This window comes from Galeopterus variegatus, unplaced genomic scaffold (assembly GCF_000696425.1).
Source record: "Galeopterus variegatus unplaced genomic scaffold, G_variegatus-3.0.2 Scaffold1040, whole genome shotgun sequence".
In the NCBI taxonomy this organism is placed as follows: Eukaryota; Metazoa; Chordata; class Mammalia; order Dermoptera; family Cynocephalidae; genus Galeopterus; species Galeopterus variegatus.
Window position 1 is genome coordinate 233,422 of NW_007727151.1, and position 20,288 is coordinate 253,709.

The window sequence follows — 20,288 nt, forward strand, 5'->3', positions numbered from 1 at the left end:
TGTCTTTTTTCGTGACCGGCAACGGATCGCAACCCTCAGTGTCGCGCCCGTACCGGACTGGGACCGGCAACGGAATCGCAACCCTCGGTGTTGCTCCCGCACCTCGCTCAGCCAGTGAGCGGCCGGTCTGTATGTGGGATCCGAACCCTCGGCGGGAGGGCCACCATGCTTCCCAAGCAGCGCACTGTAGCAGTGCGCCGGCCCCAGGAATAGTTTGTTCTAATACCAACATCCAGCGATGTAATATTGCTCATACATTTAGAAAAGTCTGTAAAAAAAATTTAGTGTTTTTAACATAATACGCACACAAAGAGGACATCTATACAGCACCCTCTACGTAAAAAGATGATTTACACAAAATGTTCCATTAAATGAAAAGGATGATGTACAAACATGTCTATTATATAAATATTCTCACTTAACAGATTTTACTGTATCTAGAGAGAAAAGCAATTTCTTTCTGTACTGTCTTACGAGTCACTAGAACATTAAATACAGAACATCACTAATGCATTCAGTTTTGGTACAATGGGCTCATCAATATTTGCGATAAATAACCAAAGGCTTAACAAAAAGGTATGTAGTTTTTTTATATGAATAATCTGCCAAGTAGATAATTTTGTTACACAAAGCCTTTTTTTGTAATAGGATTTTATTTGCGCTGGTGTCAAAAAACAACAACAACAAAAAAACACACACCTTTTTCCCTTTCCAAAGTATTTTAAATCTAACATTGTTTCTATACTTGAAATATATAAAAATACTATTTTTAGAAATTCTTAATTTTCTTGTCCCAGAGTATAATTGCTTCTTTAGAAAGGAACAAATCCAGTCACTCAAATCATCCTAAGTTTCCTATTCAAGGTGAAAAAACTGTTTAAGTGATCAATTTTAAACAGAAGCCAGTCAAAAATCTTTGAATTTATCTGACTTAATAAAGAATCTAAACTGATAATGGGAATATTTTACTTGTAAGGAGAATTAATTGAGCCATAAGGTCATATACAAAAAGTTTTATAATATACCTTTCAATAAAACAGCTGTTTTGGTCATATGGAAATATGAAAGAGAAATACAATAGACTCATGAGTCTTCAAAAAGAAAACCATACTGCTATGCTATGAAATACAACAACAGCAGCAGCAGCAAAGTGTCCAAAGCACTAAACCAGATCAGCGAAAAGCAAATCAATAAATAATACAACACATACAAATTCAAGTCTCTTTTCTCAGCCATTAGTATTTACTTTTGGCACTGACATTATTCAATACAATCTTTTGCCCTTTCCACCTTTCTGCCCATTATACACAATAATAGCTTCATTATACAAATGACCTCAGAGAAAGAGAACTGATTTCATACCAACACCTGAAGCTTCTATGATAAAGAAGCACACCATAACTAAATTAACATTCACCACAAAATATTTCTATTTGCAACCATCCTCTCCTGCCCAATTACTTAAAAGCCCTATTTCATCTATTTCCTCACTGGTTGTTGGCATCTCTGGGGTTAAGTGAAACTTACTATAATGTCCAGATTATACGTATATACTCAAAATAAGAGGCATGGTAGAGCTAGCCCTACTTGAAGAAGAAAATTTCTTCTCCATCTACTTGGCCTGTATATGTTGAGTAGGCAATTGTAGCCATGAGCTCATTCAGGAAGACAGTAGGAATAAAAATGACACAAACAGGCAAACCATCATTCCATCACCATTAAAAAGCTGGCAGTGGAGGTGGTAGTGGCAGTGGTGAGGTGGGAAGAAGATACACATGTCCCAAAGGGTACACAAGTGTGAGATACATAAACTCATATATAAACTCAATTCTAATTGCTGTCACTAATTTTTTAAGGTTCATAAGCCCCAAGCATATAGAAGATTGTGTAAATAGCATTTTCTTTCCCCCTATCCCAACTAAAAAAGAATCAGAGATATTTTTTTTTTTTTTAAAGAAACATGTTAGCTTGTATAAAGTAGGAATAGGGGTGGGGTGAGGTAGGGGAAGCCATCTGTTAAAAAACCAAACTCACTTCTTCAGTTTTATACTTTTCTCTTTGTACGAGGTGTCTACAAAACCAACTTCATGGATGTGCAATTTGTGCAGTTGCACGGGGCTCCACACTTGTCTTCATGCTCTGCTACTGCAGTCTTGAAATTCATAATAACTTTTCAACAAGGAGCAACACACTGTTTTGCACTGGACCCTGTATATTATGTAGTCAGTCAGTGAGAAAGGCTGCATTCAGTTCCATCCCTTAATCTCTTGGCCCATAACAAAAGTAGCTAAGAGAAAATCCCCTCTCTATAGCACCTTAAAATTGGAAAGGACTCCCCTACTCCTAGCTATACTGCCATAATCAAACCAATCATTATTCCCAAGATGAGCAGTTTAAAAGATTTACTGTTATAAAAAGCAATGTTTCCCTCCCAATAAGGAATTAAACATAAAGATATAATTAGTAACCTCAGAAGTATTTACTTTCAATATCACTTTCCCTTGATAATTTTACTCTAAAATTGGGTATTTTTTTTCACTACCTTAAGTAACTTTCATCAATATTTTTTGATTTCCATTCCCTTTGACTAAAAAACAGTAATCCAGAATCACACAACAATCAGCGGCTAAGTTAACTAGATCCTGTGTATTTTAACACTTTACCTGAAGAGGATGAAATGCAAAATACCTGGAAAGCAGATTTCCTTTGCTTTAAGGATTAGATTTTTGGCTTAAGTATGAGTCTATAGGAAACAGGTAGCTTGAGTTTGCCCTATAAAGTAGGAGGTTACATTAAGGGTAGCAACAACCTTATAAGCATGGTTCAGAGAATGAGTTAAAGGAAGTAAAGGTAGCCTTTTATTTAGACTTGGGTCTACTAGGAAGAAGAAAAATGTACAAGCCTCTGATATTTCAAAGTAGAGGGGATAATTAGTAAGAAAAATATTTTGAGCAAGTACTCTCAAGAGGTAAAAGGGAAAATTAGACATAAATATGATACTTCATCACACATTTTTATAAACAGAGAAATTAAAAGCAGCCTAGTTTTATGAGCTTGCCAAAAGCTAAAAAAGCTAACAATACCTCAGCTACAAGTGGTTTACTGGTTGGTTAAGAGTTAATATGATAGCAAATGTATTACTTCTTTGATAAATATTTTTCTTTTCAAAGTAAGTTGGACTTTCATGCTATTTTATTAAGCAAAATAGGCACTTGTTATCAATATCAATCACTTTTTTAAGACTAAGAATTTAAAGTGAGAATAAACATTAAAGTACATAATGACAAATCTGCTTTAAGTCACTTTTGTTTAGAATCACGTGGGTATAATCACACTCCCTGCCCTCTAAAGTCTCTGTATTTCTAAAATATCACTTCAGACATAGTAGGAATAATTAAATACTTGTTTTTCACCACAAATTAATTAGGTAGGAAAACCACCTTACTTTAAAATTTCCTTTAAATTATCTTCAACAATCACATTTAACTTAAATTAGTGCTCACAATCATATAATATAAATCTAAATGTCACAAAGGGATCTGATATGGCTTTTTATAATTTTCAAGAGCTTTACATAATCCAGCCAAAATCCAAACTATAATGGAACACAGTGCTGACCAAATACTTTCTGCTTTAGTTAACTTCCAGCTAAGGCTACAATTAAATATATATTTTAAACATTCACCTTATTCCTAAACAAAGAAATAAATAGTAAATTCTACTTTTCTACCTCCTTGGTGAGAGAATATCAATCTCCAACAAGATATTCTCTTGTCTTAACCTCTAAAAAAGAAAGTCTGTGTATTATTTTACTATTTCCATAAAGTCACTTAAAGCAGATTACCTAAAGTTTAGCTCTGGCCAGCAACAAGCCTTGTTATTTAAGGTCTAACTGTATCTTAATCCATATAAACACCATTCAAGAAATTCATGTTAGAACAGAAGCCATAAGAAACACAAATACTACAACTGAGGATATAAAGATATCAGACACATTTAAAAAAGCCCAAACATAAAAAAATCCCAGACAATTATTAAGTAACAAAACCAACAGGAATGCTAGGGAACTAGATAAGACTTCTATGAAAAAGCAGATGTTAAAAAAAATCAACCAAATACAACTAAATTTTGTAATCAATAATGGCAAAAAAGCTTCATAAAATTTAAGTATTTTATGCTACAATGGTGCAAAACTCTCAGGCTCTACTCTTCTAAAAAACTTACTGATTCAATAAGTGTGGTTATTTGCTTTGTTATAGTGGTATTAAGTTAAGTTTGTCCTAAAGCTCTCTCTGGACCTAGTGAACTGTAACTTATAACAAGTAGCAGAGTCTCAGCCAATCACAACAGCCAAACTTCAGTCAATCATAGGCAGCCAACTGTAAACAAACGCCCACCTGTAACCAATCCAGCTGTTTCTGTACCTCACTTTCTTTTTTCCATCCATAGATGATATCTGACCATGTGGAACTGCTCTGAACCTATTCTGGTTCTGGGGGCTTCTCGATTCACTAATTGCTCTTTGCCCAATTAAACTCTGTTAAATTTAACTTGCCTAAAATTTTTCTTTTAACAGTGGATTGCTGGGTGAGGAGGTGTTTGTTGCTAGAAAAATAACAGAAAAGTAATGAAGCCCACCCTTCTAACAGACAGCATACTTGCAGATTCATTAACTGTACTGGTATAAACACCTTCCCAGTAACAAGATTTAAAACCCTGAGCAATCTCTGTCTCTTACCTCTTATTCCTCTACGTTTAGCTAATCTGCAAAGTCCTGCTTACTTTATTTCCATAATATTATCCACACATCTATTATCCTTCCTTAACATACCTATTGTAAATTGCTCTGGTACAGTAACCTCACCTACAGTTTGTCCCAATCCCTACCAAATCCTTTAACTTTTATTTAAAAAGCAGTTTTAAAAACCATTACACAAATTCTTTTTAAAAATTCAGTAGTTCCTCACTATAAAATTAATTCAAACATTTTAGACCAGCATTTATGTCCTCTACCTGACTCACTTTATCAATCCAATTCAATTCCCTTACCTCTTGCTAGAATCTTCAATATACTTCTCACTTTGTCCCAGATACTCCCTCTTTCAGGTGTGTTCCTTCCCCACCCCTGACCTCCATTTTGATTTCAATTAACTATCCTCTGGGGTCCACTCAAAGGCTACTTCCGAAAACCTTGCAGGGTCCTTCTAGTCTAGCTGAAAGTACCTTCCTCTTCCTCTGAACTTCCACAGTATTTCACACATACCTCTCCAATGGCACTTACCAATTTGTCCTGTATTACAGTTATGTATATATGTGCTTGTACTGTATTGTAAGATCCAATTCATCTCTGCAGTACTTAGCACAATGCATAAACCACAGCAGGAGCTAAAAAAAATGCTTGTTTAATTAGTGAATAAATCAGCCAATCATCTTTTAGTATAGTAGGCAAATAGCCATTTCTTGCTGGCATAATAAAATAGTATCTATAAGGATAACTAAATTTTCAAATGATTAAATTAAATTGAGTACTGTTTCACAAGGCAGAAATAAGAACATTTTAGAAAGACTACCATCACAATGGTCAGGAAAAATCAAGTTTGACACCTGAAGGGCTAGTCTTCAGTTACCTAGAAAATTTGCTCAACTCAGACAATCTATTACCTTGCTAATCCTGAATAAATGATATGTTACTGTGCAGATAAATATATAAAGATATATGCTTTTAACAAAAACAGTACTACACAAAGTACTAGAAACCCATCCATGATAGTTTTTTAAAATACAAGTTTGACCTTGCCATTCCCTTATTATTATTATTATTATTTTTTTTGTCCTTTTTGAGACCAGCCGCACTGTGCTCAGCCAGTGAGCGCTGTGAGCGCACTGGTCATCCCTATATAGGATCCGAACCCGCGGCGGGAGCGCTGCTGCGCTCCCAGCGCTGCACTCTCCCGAGTGCGCCACGGGCTCGGCCCGCCATTCCCTTATTTTAAAAAGTCCTTCAATGACTTCTTAAACTTTTTACCAAGCATTCAAAGCACCAACCCCCTACCTTTCTGGCATAACCATCTCCCCAAATATCTATCCTGAATGTTCTATTTCATCTCCTCTTCCTAAAACTGTACTCTTATCCTTCAAGTTTAGAGTCTGGCTAAAACCTTATAAAGCTTTCTTAAATAGCATACTTGTACTTATCCCACTGGGTCATGATTATGTTTAGGCAGATGGAGTACAGGGTATTTATAGTTCAGTACAGTCCTGGTACAGGAACTCAAACCTCCACTGAATGAAGGAAAATTTTCTGTGACTAGTTTATTTCTCTCTCTCTTTTAAAAAATGACAAGAAACATACCAGCATAAGCTATTTTTTTTTCTATACTTAACAATGAGACAAATAGTCAATGCAATAGGAAAAAAGAAGCCCCATTTAACTCCCAGCTCCTCTCAAAAGGAGGCCTAGACTAAAATAAACAACCTGAACTCCATATGCCATTTTATTGTATACTGTCTTGTACAATTCTCTAATTTTGATAGTTTTATATGTGTTGCCAATACCCCTTTCCCCAGTTCTGATGGCAAGGACATGTCTCATACTTCTCACATATCCTCCACACAGTCCAGTCTGGAGGAATTATCACAGTATTTGCTTACAGCAGAAGTTGGCTTGCTTTTTTAGAGTTTAATATTAGGAAGAAGATAAAAATTTTCTACTTATCCTCTTTCAGGCTGAATGAATCACTTTAAAAGCATACAATTTCTTGAACATGCAACATTACAATAATATTTTTAAAAGACACTGCAGAGACACTCATGAAAGGACAAGTAATTTAAGACACATTGGGAAGCTTTCAAAATACTATTTCTTTTCCTTCCTATCACAGCAAGAAGTGTTTCCATAGCACTTTCCACAATATAAGAATGACCTCCAGTGGCTTACAAACCCACTGTGTTACATGTTCATTAGCACTTGTAGATCTCTATGAGCAATTATATCATTAAAGCTGAAAACAGGCAAAAGAACCATACGATCTACTATTACACTTAAAATAAAAGTGGATGGTATAAAACACTGACTTTACCAAAAAGAATGTAGATACACTGCACGAGTGATATTGACTAAAAAGCTCTAGTACCAATTTTTTTTTTAAACTATTTTTTCTCATTGGAAAAGTCATTAATTATGATGGGTGAGTCATTTGCTGTAGAATAGCATCATACTTTACTTCCAAAATGTTATCAAAAAAGTGTTCTGAACATAACAAAATGAATCCCCTCTCACATATTTGCATATATATATAAAATATTAATTTTAAATAAAAAATTTCAATTTACTTTAAATCTTGAAGATTAGTGTTTGGTTTTTAAAATGTGATCTATAGATAAAAACTCGAATAAAATGCATAAAGAAAATTTACCTGCTGCCACAGAAGTGTTATGATTTCTAAGGTATTATTACTGTTAGCTGTGGTCAGTACCAGTCCCTGAGAGAAAGAGGCAAGTACTTAGGGCAGTGTTTACAATCTGTGGGTAGTGGCTTTTTAGTGGGTAGTAAATCAATTTACTGAGTCATGACTAGCATTAATTTTTAATAAAAAAAAGAATAAAATTTAAAAAAATTAGAGCATATCAGAATTCAGGCGAGTGAATGAGTGAACAAAGGATTATGCATGTGTATAAATGTGAGTTTGTATATGGAGTTAAGATGTAAAATGGAGTCCCAATAACAATGTTGAATGCCACCATTATTCTTTTTTTTTTCAAGAGATGACAGAATGCTATGTACCACAGAGAAGCACTGTGCAAACACGAGTTCATCTCACAAATATATTTCCTTTCGCAACATTCTCTTTACTCTGACTGTAATTATTTCCATTTCCTCAGCTGTTAAGTTCACTCTTTCTTTGGCCTCAAAATATTATTTTGTTCCCAACTGCAGATTAGGTTGGTAGAACATACTTTAAGTAATTTAAACTGTTTTAGGAATTTTAATAACCAGGGTGATCATATAATTTATCATTCAATCCAGAACACTTATGGAGAGTAAAAGAGGCAGTATTACTCAGCTGGGACAACAAGGCTAAATCAAATTATAACTTAATAATTAAGAACTGTGTTCTTAATATTGCCAGAATAAAAAAGATAGAATTTAACTAAAATATTATCAACCACAAAAAAGTCAATAGTTAAAATAAAAAATCCAAAAACATTTAATATGAACTATATCATGAAATTTCTGATTTTAAATGAAAATTACATAATTTTCTTATTAGACTGTATATAGAATGAACCAGAAAAAAATCTGCATGAGCACGTAAAACATTAATGTAAAGAGATCAAAATCTGAAAAAGAAGCCTACTAATAGTGTAGTCTACGGCAATTGGAATAAATCCTTGAATAAGAAGTCTGCCTTGAATTTACAAGACAGGATATAAAGTAAACCCTTTGATACTAGTCTCTTTGGACAAAAATACACTTACAGAAAAATCAGCTTCATAAATTATCTACAACTGAAGACCCATGAAAATTATTAAATAATTTATTTTAACCTACCGAATGGAAGATAAACTGGGTCAGTTCTAGGCAAAATTTTAATCTCTGCAATTTATTCTTTTTTGATAATTTAACTGTCCCAAGCATGGCTACGTCTTCCATGTCTTCAATTCCAAAGCTTTCTTATTTTCTTCATCAGTCCCTTTTACTAATATTAGGGAGGATGTGTTTTAATTTATACTTGTGATAGCAGAATTAGTTTTAAAGTTACACAGTTCTTGTATCTTAAGCATCTTCTACTCTTAAAAAAATACTAATAATTTCTTAGTTCTGTATTCTTTCTACGTCATTTTTATTTTGGCATCTCTCCTTTCTCAATTTTCTGCCAGAGGATGACAGCCTTTGGGAAATATGCAAAGCCTATATATATAAAAATTTTTATCTGTGGATGAATAAGTGCATCTTTCTGAGATGGGACCCATAGCTTTCATAAAATTTTCAAAGAGGCCAGTGACCCCCCAAAAGATTGAGAATCATCACATCAGAAGTATGTATCAGTGAATAGATATTTGGGGGAGCAGAGGGGTATCCTTTTTACTCTATTCAGGGTAGCTGGAGATACATTAAGTTAGAAGAAATATTTCTTCCCCTCAAAAGGCCACCAGTTCCCATAAAAGAGGCCAGGAGCTGGTGGCTTCTAAGAAGGCTTGAAAGTTTATTCTCTCACAGGAAACCAAAGGCCTTCGCCATTTAGTATATAAATATGGGAGTATAAAAGCTTTTCCTTCAAGAGTGGATCACACAACTTAAAATCCACATGAATGGAGACTGTTTGTATCAGGAACACACATACTAAACATCTTTATGGAGGCTTTGTTCCTACTATCTTCCCTTTAAAATGGTTCCAGTTTTGTGATATATTAAGGTAATATAATATTAATACTCATATTAAGGTAAGGTTTTATAAAAATAAGTTTGTATATTATTCATCAAAAGAGCATCTACATATTCTTTAAAAATGATGCTTGTTATTCATAATGTAACATAAAAGATTTGTAAATCACTTACAGTAACCCTGTGGGGAACCCTCTAGGACCACAGGTTGGGACCCTTGCTTTATACCAGTGATACTGATAGTGAGGAAGAGAATAAGTATGTGGAATTTATAAACATAATACAGACTCCTCCCCTTGGAAAACAGAAAACATTAATAAAGCTAGATAAAAACTGCTTATTTGGGGCCAGCCCCGTGGCGCACTCGGGAGAGCAGCGACGCTCCCGCCACGGGTTCGGATCCTATATAGGAATGGCTGGTGCGCTCACTGGCTGAGCGCGGTGCGGGCGACACCAAGCCAAGGTTTGCGATTCCTTTACCGGTCACGAAAAAGGACAGAAAAAAAAACCAACAAAAAACCCCTGCTTATTTGGCAAGAATAAACAGCAAAGATGTCTTCTGTGTAGCTCTACTAGTCAACAAGATTTTAAAAATAAGGGTAAAATGCTTCAGAATTTCCAAGAAAAGGAGGCATAAATTTTTTATGTTTCTCAAAAGTGGGTACTGGATGTGGAAAATACCACCCTAGACTTTCTTCAGCTTTTCATTTCCTTTCATTTGCCTAGGATGGCCAAACACACACTTTATATTTTCTAGCACTTGTGACATTTTGGCTAGTATTTAATTAATGATACTTTAAAAACATGATCCTCTTTTTTCCTTGATGGCCTTGAATATATGCCCATTCATCCTATATTACTTTTCTGTTTTTTAGGTAATGTTCAATAGAATGCACCCTTGGTCAATAGAGGGTTATGTTTTGAAGAATTTTCAGATGAGGTGAAAGCATTTTTTTTAACGGACTAACAAAATCTGAACTGGAGAGAACTTGCCTCATTGGATATTTGCATAATCGGCTTGAACAGTCAAAAGAGAACACTTTCTGGAGTCCTCCAAAGCCTAATCTAGGCCTAACCATTTCTTGGGTCCCTGTTCTTTCAGTCTTCACCAGAATGCTCCCCACCTTTAACACAACTTTATTTTAGGATTTTCAATTGTATTCATTCTAAAATAAATCCAAGAAATGGACCTCCTGTATATGGTAGAGAATACAGTGATTAAAAACAAAGGTCTACGGTTAAGACAGGCTTGATCAGAATTTCAGCTCTGCTACTTATTAACTGTATGAGTGTGGGCAAATTGCTTAAGTTCTCTAAGCCCTAGTTTCCTGTAAAATGGAGAGAATTATAGTACCTACAACTCATATGGTTGTTGTGAAGATTAAATATGCACGTAAACTTCATAGCATAGCGCTTGACACACAGTAAGTGTTCAATAAAGGCTAGCTGCTATAATAACAGTAATAATGATTTCTCATTTCTACAGTCTCTTATTTTCATTGCCCTGCCCCTCTAATGTCTGCAATCACTTTCCAAGCCTGATGAAGGTGGGGTATATAAAAATTATAACCTCACTGTAGGACTAAACCAGTAAAGTAAAACTCACTCTAATCTTCTCCTCTTAATATAAATGGTCAAGAGTCATCCCTGTCATTTGTACATCAAGACAAGGAAAAAGCAAAGAAGCAGAAGAAAGACACCAGTAGGAATACAAGTATTTCTTTGGCAGCAAGAATATAATGGATGTAAGTCATAGGACATGAGGGAGAACAAAAAAGTTGGGAAAACAACTAGAAGGAAGCAGAAGGCAGTGAACTAAGAGAGCAAGAGAAATAAAAAGATTGGAAAGAATGTTAGGCAAAAGGATTAATGTAGATCTATTTAGAAAAGGGTATATTTTAAGATGTGAGAGAAATGGGATTTACTAAAGCAGGGTAGCTTGAAAGACTACAAACGAAAAAGCAAAGCATTTGGCAAGGTATAAGAAGTATATTACATATGAGTAAGCTAATAAAATTTTTACAGATGAGCAGTATGAAGAGGTATCTGCAAGGTTGAGCTAACCAACCAAAAATAACACAGAAATGTGCATGTTATCACTTATATGCATAGCTATATTTATTAGTTCTAAATATAGTTTAGGGCTACTAAAAGAAAAATCTATTTAGTTGTCAAAACAGGCCATTACTAAGGCTTGCCCAAGATTTGATCTATAGACTAATGAGCACTCATTAGTTTGATTAGTTTTCTAATCAATCCTACATATTTGAAATTTCACTATAATTTCCTTTTCTAGTATAGCACTTTCCCAAGCTACTACTACAATTTTCTTTTTATCAAAGAGAGGTGTCTTACTGAAATCTAACAAAAATAAATTTAAAAATCAAAAATAGTAAAATACAAAAATCAATGGGATTAATGTGGACTCAAAAGTTCCACACCCCTATTGGGTTATTTTTTTCTTAAAATCAAGGCAATAAGAGCCAAATGAAAAAGAATAACTTGCTTAAAATTATATGTAATAGTTTACAAGTTGCTGAAATTTAATGTGTATTCAGATTCAACTGCTGCTTACCAAAGAAACCTACAAATATTATCTGAATTAGCACCAGTCTGGTGAGAAAAAAAGTATTGTATCAAACAGACTTGCTGTGATATCTGTTCAAACATACCTGTACCAGTCAAAAGTCCAGCACTCTTCTTTCGTGCATAAGCGCGTAAGTGGTTGGACAGGCTAACAGCACTTGTAAACGTCGTATTGCAATGCACACATGTTCTAAGCTTCACAGGCATACCTATCATTCAAAAGAAAACTATAATCCAGTTCTCACTTCAAAAAGTGAAATTTTCTTAGCTTAAAGCGTGTAGAAAAGTACCACAATAAAGATGGTTTAAAAAAACGTTCATTGAATTAACTTAACTTAAAATGAGGGGGGATTAAGTTAACAATTATTAGTTTGTAATTAGTATTTAGAGCCAACCCATGCTCTTTGGAAAGATAGAAGAGGAGGAACTTAAACCTCTGAGATCCTCTGGATTTAACACCTATTATCACTTTCTTGCAGATTTCTGTGTTACGCAGATCATTTCTCAAACCTACTAAAATACAACCCTGTGATTTGAATAGCACAGTTCTTGTTGAGAAGTTTCAAAGCTTACAACATTACCAATAAAAAGAACTAAAAAGTCTAGTTGACAAAGTGGTAATTAAAGTGTTTTACCCACAAAACTATAAAAGGCTCAATACTAAATTAGGCTTTCCGATGAAGGCTGGGAGAAAAGGTGGTAAAACACACCACTGAACAGCTGTTAGACACAACATTTTATTCAGGGCATTTTATGTTCATTACTCTGAATGCGCAATCAATAATGAAAGTTAATGATTTGAAGTTTTTTGTTAAAATCTTTGTGCTAAATAAATGATCAACAAGCTAACATCGTAGTCATTACAGGAAAGAAAACATGTTGAAACAATAAGAAACTCCTAATTTCTCAGACAACCCTCACTCCCCCAACACACTTCAGTTGACTTCGTCCACATTATTATAGCCACAAATATGTTTCCCTCCTCTGAAGTATACTACACCTTGGTCAACACAACTAACACATCTTCTTCCCCACATTTTATCCTTTGGAAAAGATACGGAAAGCTCTTGACTCTGAAAGACTCTCCTTGTACAGAAAAAAGAGCCCTACTAGCCAGAAGCCCATACAAGATAAATTGTTTTTCAGACCACTAACAACACAAATTAATTTTTCCTTAAATCAAAACTGCATTACAAATACTTGGGATATATCAATGTCTGCCCAAGGCAAACAAATCAACATTACTTTACAGTAATTTTACTCATTATTAATCCATTAGCCAATTACTATTACCTCAGACACAGTCAACTTAGGGCTCTAATCATGAGCCCATCTAAGTAAGCCTTCAACATAACCTCCAAAAGAAATCTATGAAGACACTTAAAATTCTTCTAATCTAAACGTATAAACCAACTTAGCAATACCAAATAAAATTTGGTTACTTTAACTGTCACATCATTTGCCAGTACATACAAAATATTACTTTACAAAGGAAAAACACTGGTGCACAAGCACTAAGCTAAATCATCTGTTCTGTTCAATTAAAACGCTGTCATAAAAATCTAAAACCCCACACAAACATGTTTTATACTCACACAGTTCTCCAAAACCAAACTATCCCACAATACAATGAGGAAATGGAGAAGGAGAGGTTTCTTTAGGTTAACCACAACATACAACAGATACCAATCCATTCAGTTCATACAGTCTGTTTTGTTTTGTTTTACCCATGCAGTGGAAAAACAAATAACTAAATCTTGAAAACATTATCACTTTGGAACACTGGCAAAAATATGACAGAAGTTTGCCTTTTCGGTAATACTATGCTTTTGAACAATGTCAACCTCCCATCCATAACCATCCTACAGCCATAGCAAATTTTATTTTTACAGATCAGCTTTTTGTTTTTTTGCGTGGTTTTCTTTTACTTTTGTTATCGCCTTATATTCAGACCAAGAAATGAGGCAGAGAGAAATCAGTGCTGATGAGCATCAAATTCAAGAGTTATATAGAAATGACAGTAGAATAACCAATCTGTGCTCTGTAAAAAAAAAAAGCAGCTTAAAGATTCTGAGAAAGTGTTTTCCACAATATTCCACTAAAGAAAACATAATTGAACTGCTTTTAAATTGTATATGATAAAATAATCATAAATGTCCTCTTACCTGAGTGCACAGTCAAGTCCATTTTTTGTGGATGATACATTAATGGACTGTCATTTAATGGAAGAACACATTTCTGAACAAATCTCTTTCTTGCTGTCTGATTATGGATCTTTTGAGGAAAAATAGCAGAATTCCTTTCTTCTCCCATCCTTTTATTTTTAAGAAGTTCTATCAGTGTAAGAGACTGATTCTTTTTTCCACTGGGCAGTTCTGGTTTTGTTTCATCATATTCACTTAAGAAATTCAGCCCTTCTTCCTCTGATGCAGATACTGACAGAGTTTCAGTCTTTAGGCCATTACGGTACGCTTCAAGAGGTATAACATTTTGAGATAGAAAGTCATCACTTGATGCAAGTTTTTGAGCTACAAATGGTCTGGGAATAATACGGCGACTGTTCAATGCCTTTAAGATTTTTTCATATTTTTCTTCATTTTGCATCATCTCATTCAGAACACAGATTGGAGATTTGTGAGCATCCCATTTGGTCTTTCCAAGTCTTTTCAGGTGGCCTCTAACATGATTTGATAATCCAATTTTAGTATCAAACCAACCGCCACAGAGCTGACAAGTGTGTTCAGAAGTAGTTTCAGACTTCTCTATAGCTAAAAAAAATTTTTTAAGAGTAATATCAGAATTTTTTATAAACTGACCACCCTAAAACGAATTAACTCTGTAACAGGAATTTATGTGATTCTAATAAAGACCAAACTCAAACAAAACTAAAATCCTCTGAATATGAACACAGACCTTCTAGCCCAAATTATCCACATGAGAACTTACCTTTTCTAACTCGCTTAACAGGTGTCCCTGTGCCAGTTCTTTTGAAATGTTGCATTTTGTCACTTGTGGCTATTTGTTCTGGTGATACAACATGACGGGCTTCATAACTTAATCCTGCTCTGTGAAGATGTCCCCGGACATGATTTGACAACCCAACACCTGTTTCAAATGTTGCGGGGCAGTAAGGACATGATTTCTTCTCTAGAGACAAATCAGTCCAATGAAAAACAGAACTATGCTTTGACAATGAAGTTTCTGCATTTTCTAAATGCTGAGAATCATGTATCTCATGCAAAAAACTGTTAGTTCCAGCATCTTCATAATATTCAAAATAAAAGCCATCATTTTGATCATAACTAAGGGTAGCATTTTCTGCAGGCTCTTGACCTTCCACCTTGCTTTTAAATAGAGGGAGTAAGTTTACATGTTCTTGATTAATATCATTATAGGTTTCATCTTCTATGGCCTGTGTAGTATAGTCAGCTAGCTCAACATTATCCCAGGAACTTTCATCTTCTGTTTCATAACTATCTTTCTTTTCAGCGGAATTAAGTTTCTGCAAAACAACAACAGTCATTTTATGCAAAAAGTCTGGATAGCTATCCAAGTCTTCTCCTCCAACAGAACTTTCCTTCTTAGATTCCTTCACTACTCTCTTTACAGCTACACGCCTGTGGTCTTTGAAGCTTTCTGGCCTTTTGGTGTCAGGATTATGAGGATCTGAAATAAAACTATTGTGAGAATTACTCGATGATGAAAACAGATGTAAAGAATTTAATGAATTACCACCTTCTTTTTTGAAATGCAGAGGATATGATTCACCTGATTTTTTTATGGTTTTGTAGTTTTCGTATTTGTGTCGATATATATAGTTGCTATTTGCCTTGGCATTAGGTTTTTCTTTTGCTGCTTGATGGAAATACTTTGGTTTTTGGTCAATGCTGCTTTTACTCGTAACAGTCTTGTGAGGAGAGTTGCTTTGATTGCACATGTTTACACCTGATTGGGTGATGCTTTTCCGGGCTTTCTGTATTCTGTGTGGCCGCTTATGAAATTTTGAAAAATTACTTGATTGTGAGGATGATCCATATGTTCGCTTTACATCCTGTTTTAGAGCAGAATTCTTTGGAAATGTGGTTGACTGCTGTTTTATTAATGGTTTAGTGCTATCGATATCTACAGGTTCTTCAAGGACGTCACTTTTTCTTTTATCAAGTCCAAGAAGATTACCAAATGAATCCACGCATGATGATGAATGCAAGTACTCCATGTGCTTTTTAAAAATACTTCTGGCTGAAGTAGTAAAAGGACACATCTTACATATGTAGGTAGCTGATTTTTTGGATGATCCTACAACAGAGTCTTTCATGAAAGCCTTTTTTGGGGTTTTCCTCTGGGCTATATCAGAACTGACTACAGGGCATTTTACCACTGCTCCATGGGCAATGCCTCGATGACATTCTAATTCATTTTCTGTCACTGCCATGAAGTTACACTCTTCACAGCAATAGTACCTTTTATCCTTTTCATGGGTTTTAGCATGTTGCACAAATGTTTTAGGGCAATTGGTACCAAACACACACTGAGGACACTGTAATCGTGCACTTCTTCCTTCATCCTGAAGTTCTTTCAATTCACGAATTTCCTCCATCAACTTCTGTCTCCTTTCTTGGTGAATAATCATATGTTTTAGAAGTGAATTGCGATCTCGAAATGTCCGTCCACATTCTCTACAAGCATATGGTCTTGGGACATTAAGATGGCGAAAGTGACTATTCCCATCTAAATGATACATCATATGCCTGTGGAGGTGCTTTTTCTCCCTAAAATTCACATTGCACTTTGTACAAGGGTAAAACGATGGCTCTTCAGTACTCAAAGTAGCAGGTGACTCCGAATCACTCTCTTCACATTTCTTTTTTAAGGTATTTGAAAGAAAAGTGCTAGTATGAACAGGTGAACTGTCTTCGCCACACTTATCTGAGTTATAAATTATATGCTGGAAAGCATCCACAGATTCCAAGTCTTCATCAGTTGATTCAGGCTTCACTTTTGATAATGCATATTTCTGAGAGTCTATTGCTTGTAGCTCTTCATTCTGTTCGAGAAAGCCTACTTCTAGCATTTTTGATTTATTGGGTACACAATTAGAATCACTAAAGGAATCCTCAGTATAACGAGTTATCTTGCTTACATCCATTTTTCGCTTTCTCTTTTTTTCTAGACCTACTTTAGAGTGAACTGGAGCTTTATCCATTGTTTCATCATTAGTCATAAGAAACTGAATGAACTCTTTTTGAGGATCCCAGTTTGTGTCATTTTCTGACCTAAATTCATCTGTACCTGAGGAAATTCCTGTTAATGTATTGACACAATCATCTTTTACCACTAAATCATCACTATCTTCACCTTCCTCTACTTGATTTATTAAAGTGCTATCTGACTTTATACTACTCCCTACTGAATTCTGAATTTCACAACCAACTGAAGCAGAGGTAGGTAGTTTTTTAATGGAATGGGCTGGATTCTTAGCATGTGCTACATCTGGTAACAAAAATAAAACTTGGTGTTGACTTGCTTTCTGTGGTGTAGACAGCTGAAGATCAGCTGCTACCTCCAAAGCTGAACCAGATTCTGCTGTTGGCTGATCCACAGGCTGTCCAGTGGTTAATGAAACACTGCCTTTATTCATATTGGAAGTCTTAGTTAATGAGGAGTGTGAAACCGGTCCATTGACAGCAGCTCCTTTAGGCAAGATAAAGTTTTCACTAGAAACAGTAGGAGCACCAGCATGTATAAATAGAGTAGACTGGCCTCCACTTAAGGCTTTTTCAGATTTTTCCTTTGACAGTTCTTCAGGCAGAGTCAACGTATTGTTTTTCTGAAATGATGTCTGACAATCTTTTGGTTTATGAACTCCACTCTCTTTCTGTGAGATAAAATCGTTGTCATCTAGGAGTTCTTCTTTAGCACCAGTAATATCGGTGTTTATCTTCAAATCATCCATATTGTTGGCAAGCCCATTTAACACATTTAGTCTAGAAAATGGAAAAAAAAAATTTAGATTTGCAAGAAAGAAAAAATACTATTTGAATGTATGGAGAATTAGAAGTACGCATTTTTATCAGCTTAATTTTCTACTCTTCATTAAAATTGAGATCCTAATAATTTTCCAAGAATGAAGGAAAACTTAAAAAAACGGAAACACTTTAAAAGCATCTCAAAGGTTAATACTGTTCTTCACGTTAGGCAACAGCAATCCAATATTGCATATATATCAACTGTCTAAGGAAAAGCAACATACACACGCACACAAACACACAATATAAATGAATATACTACAAAAAAAAATGAATTTGCTACGGACTGAAAAAACCACTTTAAAACCTCATATATAGATTGCTAATAAAAAGAAAACTTTTTCTCTATACTAGAGAATAATTTAAATTTTCAAACACTGCAGAGAAGCAAAAGTTTTGTCACTTAAAAGTTCATTGCTGAAGGAAGGTTACAAAATACCACTTAATAAAAAACTTTAATTGAACGAACATATTTGCTATCAACATCAATGGCTTCCTATGAGATAGTAATTTTGATTTTTAAGATATTTAAGACTGCTTTGCTCTCAAGATGTTTAACATTCTCCTAAAATTCTACCAATTGTAAAAATACTTTATTCATAGGGTTTCATTAATTCCTTATTAAAATTGTCCTTAATTCTAACTTTAACTTTAGTATAGTTAAAATGAATGAAGCTCCCTGTTAAATTCTCATACCCTGGGCCCCCAAATTCTAGGCATTCTCTAGAAGTAGTTATCCTATTTATGATCTGAAAGTCCAGTGCAACGGCCTAAAAAATTTTACAATGAACCAACCAAAATATGTTTTTAATTTATTTCATATAAAATGTAGATAAAAATTTTCTAGGCATTTAAAAAAATACATTTAATCACTATGAAAAGACAGCATGATGTTTTAAAAGTAAAGGAGACATCTGAATGTTTGAAAGATTCATTCCATGGCTGTAATGACTGCTCTTTGAAATGGCCACAATGTACTAGAATTGCCTGTCTTCTTGGAAGAAAGTATGCTCTCTGAGGGCAGGTACTGTAACCTAGTCACTGTCATATCTTTAGAACCTAGCTCAGCACTTGGCATAGGTGCTCAGGCAATATCTGTTGAATAAAGAACTGAATAAGTATTGAATGAATAAAAACACAATTGCAAAACCAAAATAAAAGCTCCTAAAACAGAATAATAGTTTTTATTCGTATGAAATCTGGATATACCATTCAAATAATATGTTTCATAAAGTTCTGATTTCTTGACTCAGCAATTACAGCAAGGTCCTCAAAATATCAAATAATCCTCATGTACAATTTAAAGAACCTGCTATTTGGCAACCCCAGGTATTAACTATTTGAAGTACTAGCATTACTTCTGTATTTCTTTTCCTTTTGTACATAGTAGTATGTGCAGTTTATACATTCTCCAAATATTTATTGAGCACTTACTATGTGCCAGGAACTGCTCTAGTATTAGAAATACAAAATTAAAAATAAAGACAGATTATATTCCTGCTCTTAGATAAAGAATAAAACCCTCACAGTTTTCTTTCATAATATTTTTAATTTATATAACAAGTAATAATATTTTAGAAAAGCAGGAGATTGCAATCCAAATTAAAACATTTTCAATAAAATTCAAAATATCTACTATCCTTTATGGTGTCAATTTCATGCTTTGTAAAACATTAAGTGTAGTTCAAGAATAAAAGAATTGTTATTTCTTAACTCAGAACAAGCACTTAAAAATATGATCTTATTCTTTCTACAAAATGTGTTCTTTAATACAACAAACATTACAAATATTTTTCTTTGGCATTGTTATTTACATCAACAATCATTTTTCCGCCCCTCGTAGGTTTTAGAATTCTGTTTTGAGATTGGTAAACTTCCACAGTAATAAAAATAGACTTCTAATAAGATCATATTCAATGATATCACCACAAAATGGTGCTAATGCAGCACCCAGCAGGAGTCTCTACATCACACACACAGAAGTTAAAAATGGGCAGCACATAAACATGTGTTAGAAGGGAGTGTGCAAATGTCAATGAAAGAAAAGCAAGTCTTGGTGCCATACTATTACCCATTCCTGATATTTCTCATTAAATTAGGTAGAAAAAGTAAAACGCCTCAATAGCAACAGTCTCATAAATCTAAAATGAATGACAAAATTTTTTAAAAACTACCCTGAAAGTTACTTTCTGTTCCTACTTATTATAATCACAGAGGTAGACAAATATATGCTCAGTCAATTTGAAAGCGTATATTAGCTTTTCTCAACAGGAAGCAACATTGCTAACGAA

General features: G+C 34.4%; 1 protein-coding gene across 3 annotated transcripts in view; it reads right to left on the minus strand.

Annotated features, from left to right (window-relative positions):
- ZNF644 (zinc finger protein 644) overlaps positions 1–20,288 on the minus strand; it is a 76,853-nt gene that overhangs the window by 5,692 nt on the left and 50,873 nt on the right. The window contains exons 2-4 of one of the 3 annotated variants that reach the window (XM_008574406.1): positions 14,918–17,955; positions 14,137–14,739; positions 12,058–12,180 (exon numbers count right to left, since the gene is read on the minus strand). The exons of 1 other annotated variant lie outside the window; for it this stretch is intronic. In XM_008574406.1, the coding sequence (XP_008572628.1) occupies positions 12,058–12,180; positions 14,137–14,739; positions 14,918–17,955 (3,764 nt within the window). The remainder of the gene's footprint in view (positions 1–12,057; positions 12,181–14,136; positions 14,740–14,917; positions 17,956–20,288) is intronic. One more of the 3 variants, XM_008574407.1, reaches the window with a different exon arrangement.